Source organism: Muscardinus avellanarius, assembly GCF_963383645.1.
Source record: "Muscardinus avellanarius genome assembly, chromosome: 7".
Lineage (NCBI taxonomy): Eukaryota > Metazoa > Chordata > Mammalia > Rodentia > Gliridae > Muscardinus > Muscardinus avellanarius.
In genome coordinates, this window is record NC_137793.1 from 37,404,786 (window position 1) to 37,409,695 (window position 4,910).

The 4,910-nt window shown below is 41.1% G+C and overlaps 1 protein-coding gene across 1 annotated transcript; it reads left to right on the forward strand.

Moving 5' to 3' along the window:
- Positions 1–3,297: 3,297 nt before the first annotated feature.
- On the forward strand, positions 3,298–3,684 carry LOC308264786 (NHP2-like protein 1; the record flags this gene model as incomplete). Its single annotated transcript, XM_080698290.1, has 1 exon — positions 3,298–3,684. The coding sequence occupies one exon, from the start codon at positions 3,298–3,300 to the stop codon at positions 3,682–3,684; it is 387 nt and encodes a 128-aa protein (XP_080554416.1).
- Between the last annotated feature and the right edge of the window lie 1,226 nt (positions 3,685–4,910).

Sequence of the window (4,910 nt, forward strand, 5' to 3'; positions counted from 1 at the left end):
ATTTGGCTTTATTTCTTCAAATCCTTTGTGATTTTCAGAATTTTACGGATGCAATACCATCCACATTAGCACCTAGATTCTCTTGGGTAATAAACAATTTTGTGTATTATATAGCTCATGGCTACTTTTCCCTGGCATATGTGAATCTGTCCTAATTTGGGGTATTCATAATAACTAATGATACAATTCATTTTTAAGGGATAATCCATTTTTTCTTCTTTGGCTGACCAGTTATTATTCCTGTGCTGCTGCTTCAAAGAACTCATTCCCATTAGGTCTAAATTCCACATGATGAGCGGATGGTTAAGAAGCCCAAATATTTTAGGAGCTCAGGATGAGACCTAGAAAATGATTTAGAATTTTGAAGCACTACTTGATTTCTATAGCCCTCTTTGCCCCAAATTCCTACCTTGCTTTATTGTGATCTATGTGCTACAATCACCCATTGCAATCTGACTTTCTAAATATCTGGAAAGGGACAAATTGGCTCCTTCCACATGAAAGCAAGGCAAAGCTACTATAAGATGACTCTGTCCTTATATTTTCTTTATTAGTACTGAGTATTGAACACAGGGGTGTTCTGCCTCTGAGCTATACCCCCAGTTCATTTTAGTTTTTATTTTGAAACAGAATCCTGCCAGGTTGCTTAGGGTCTTACCAAATGGCGAAGGCTAGCCTCAAACTTGCAATCCTCCTGTTTCCACCTCCAAAATACCATGCCTAGCTTGGTACATTCTTTCTTAATATATTCAAGAAAGAAGTTTCCTACAGAAAAATAAATTTTACTAGGATATCTCCAGTTCCTATTAAAAAAAAAGCTTTTGACTTTCAATACATAGCAAGATATTATTCCTAGAATGGTCTTTCCATTTAGATAGAAACTCCAAGGAAGAGGAGATGGCAGCGATATCAAGTTTGTTGTGAGACTCAAGTGAGTAATTAGATATAAAAGGTTAAAACAGTATGGGACTTAGTAAGCACTAATAAATACTAGGGGTTGTTATCAGTACAAGGTCTTCATAAGCCTAGCCTATGTTAGGCTGTCACTGAGCTTCATAGCAAGCTGAGTCAAACCAAATCACCCCTACATCCACTTCATTTGGTTCAGAAAAGCTAAGCCACTTGTCCAAAAGCTAGCAGTAAGAAGTAGAAAATACCAGCCTCTGCCTGCCTATAGGATTTCCAAAGCCCATTCACTGAGAGCTTCCTTCTGTGTTATAGTATCTGTGATGGTTAATTTTATGTGTCAATTTGACTCTGCCATTGAGTACCCAGATTAAATATTTGGGGGTCTGTCGAGGGTGGGGGACATCTGGAGAAGATTCTGTAAAGTAGGCTGCCTTCCTCAATTTGAGTGGACAGCATCCAATTTGTTGAGGGCTTGAATAGAATAAAAAGACAGAGGAAGGAGGAATTCAACCCTTTTCTTACTGTCCTCCTGCTTGAGCTGGGACATCAGTCATTTCCTGCCCTTCAACTAGGATTTACATTATTCCATAGGAACATTCAGCCTTGAACTGGTGTTCAACCACTGGTTTTCTGGGTCTCCAGGTTGCAGACAGAAAATTGTAGAATTTAGTTGTCTTAAGTGCGATAACTCCTCATATAAAATCTCTTACCATTGTTTCTGTTGCTCTGGAGAACCCCACTAATAGAGTCCATCTCCCCCTGCCCCAGCACATGACCATCCCTTTCCAAAGGCCATCTAATCCTTCAGGGTTGTTTTGTTATGAAGTCTCAAAACTCAAAATATCTAAAAAAAATCTTCTAGTGGCTACCTGGCCAGTCTATCTGGTTGTATATCAGGCCATCATTTTGCAAGATCAGGAAGCCTTTCATCACACTGTTTTCAGTGGTACCCATTTTTAATAAGTTCACTGTCATTTTTCTCCTGGAGAATGTATGATGAAATCCCAAATGTTTGTAGAACAAAAGCTGCCCTTCCCATTTCTGCTAGCACATTCCAACTTTGGTGAACATGTGGCAGTATAACTTCCCATGGGGAAGTTGCTTTGGCATTAAAATATAATGAGATAGCATTGTTTTGTGGGTGGTGTCACACTGGCTACAGATATTTTGCCAGAAAAATCTCTCTGTTACAAAAATACCTCTACTTGTTGTATACAAACTAACACCATACTTTGGTGTGCCAAAAACACCTACATGATATTTTGTAGTCCATGTGCCATTAATATTTTAAAGTGTCTTATCATTAATTATCTTTCTCACCTCTGTGAAATTGGTTAGAAGTCTCAATAGAGGGTCATGGATGGGAAACATGGGCAGTTAATGATTTGCCCAGGGTCTCAGAATAAATCCATGCAAAGCTGGTATTAGACTTTGTAGCATCTAACAGGAACTTAAAAATGTATGCATCTCTTTGCTAAGACCTTTAGCACAACCTTTTCAAACTGTGAACAATTTCCAAAGTGAATCTGCATTGAGAGAAGTGGTGGGAATGGAGAAAGGAAAATACTATCCACTTAAGTAAAATTTTCCTCAACTTTGGGTCTGCTTCTATGTTTCCCATTTTGGTGACTCATTCCTATTAATAGCTTCCAAAACACTTGATAATCAGAAGATGGTGAAGGACCATTTTCCCTCATTTTCCTTATGGAAGGACAAGAATCCAAGGAGATTGAAATAGATAGAAACTGCATATTAACAATGGTTCAGAGCACGCTATTTCCCATCACCATCTCATGTTCTTCAACCTTTTGGCAGTCAATAGTACCATAAGGGTAATGCATTTAGACAGCCTCATAATCATTGTCATGGGGTCTCCCTTGAGCAGCTAAACAAAGTAGGCCAATTCTACCACTGCTGTTTTGCGGCCAAGAAAGCAAGGGTAACCAAAGGCTAGGTGACTGCCAGAAGCACTCACCATGGCAGAAACTCAGATTATACTCATGGCTCCTACTCATCACATCCTATTGGAGTTCAGAAGGTTCTAAAATATCGTCTTAGTGTCAAGAGGGAAAACAGTGCCAAAGACAATTTTGCTTACCATCCACAAAAGGACCAGACCTACTTCCATGGTTCCACTTGAATCTTCTCATTCTCAAGCCATTCCACAAACTCCCTTGTCTCTTTGAAAGAAAATTCCTTTCATAAAATAGGTTGGAACTAAACAAGTGACTTCCACATCCAGATTTTCATGGTTTTCTGTTTTATACGGATAATATTAGCATGAGTTCTTATACTAGGAACAGATTTCCTTTGTAGAATATTAAAATAATACAAACTTAAAGACTACCACCGGTTCTCGAGGGCTGGCGAGCCTGCGGCACCGCAGCCATGACTGAGGCTGATGTAAATCCGAAGGCCTACCCCCTCGCAGATGCCCACCTCACCAAGAAACTTTTGGACCTCGTTCAGCAGTCGTGTAACTACAAGCAGCTTCGGAAAAGAGCCAATGAGGCCACCAAAACCCTCAACAGGGGCATCTCAGAGTTCATCGTGATGGCTGCAGATGCTGAGCCCCTGGAGATCATCCTGCACCTGCCGCTGCTCTGTGAAGACAAGAATGTGCCCTACGTGTTCGTGCGCTCCAAGCAGGCCCTGGGTTGCGCCTGTGGCGTCTCCAGGCCCGTCATCGCCTGTTTTGTCACCATCAAAGAAGGCTCTCAGCTGAAGCAGCAGATCCAGTCCACCCAGCAGTCTATTGAAAGGCTCCTAGTCTAGGCCATGTCTCTGCCCTGCCCTCCTGGTCAGCTCTCCCCCGAGGTTGTGTATCATATCTGTGTTGGCATGTAATATTTTCATTGGCTTTCTATTATAAAATATTGTACTAAAAAAAAAAAAAAGACTACCACCAAAGGAATGAAGTCTTGTGTCCAAGCAAAAAGCTTTTGATGAAAACCCTTTAAAACAAAAGATGGTGTGGAAATATGCATATAGCCTGAATGTGCCATCTTTTCCATGTCATCCACTCTGTAACAGACAATGAGACCTGACACTTACCAAGAACTATGGATGGACATGTCTGTATGAACACAAAGGAAAAACTTTAGAAACTGGAATTCAAAAGTCACCTGTTTGTTTTGCGGTACTGGGGATGGAACCCAGGGGCATTCTACCTTCGAGCTGCACCCCCAGCCCTATTTTTATTCTTTATTTTGAAACAAGGTCTCACTGAGTTTCAAAGGGCCTCACTAAGTAGCTGAGGCTGTCCTTGAACTGCGGTCCTCCAGTCTCAGCCTCCCAATAGCTGGGATTACAAGCATGGGCCATCCTGCACGGCTTAGTCACGTGTTTAATTCTAACTTATATCATGAAATTTATTTCCTTTTTTCATTACCTAATGTAAATACTACAATAAGTAGTTACCAGCCAGTACCTGGCTCCTATTACCAATGTGTTTTTTTAACATCATTAGATCTGTGAAAAGTTTTATGGAATGTGAATATGATAAGCACTGTTGGCAAACTTCTTCCGTAGTTATATCCAGAAGTGTGTTTGTGTGTATGTGTGGGGTTCTTCCATGAGAACTTCCTCGTAATGCCAATCCAAGATGACATTTCATGACAGCCTTCAATTGAGGATTTACAGACATTCATAAAAGCAAACAGAAGATCACAATTTTAAAAACAAGTCAAAGTAGTGTTTTCTTGCTTCACTACAGTTTGGCTCTTGAATGTCCCCCAAAGGCCCATGTTTTGAAGGGCCTCTCCCGAGGCCTGTGGTGCTATTAGGAGGTGATAGGACCTTTAGGAGGTGCTGTCTAGTGGAAGGAAGGTCGAAGAACATTGGGAGTGTGCCCTTGAAGGGGACACTGGGAAGCCTGTCTCTTCTTCTCTCTCTCTTTCCTGGACACTATGTGGAGAGCAGCTTTGTTCTGCCCCATGTTCCCACCATCACAGACTGTGCTGCCACTGGCCAAAAGAAGCCAAATGATAATGGTCTAAAAC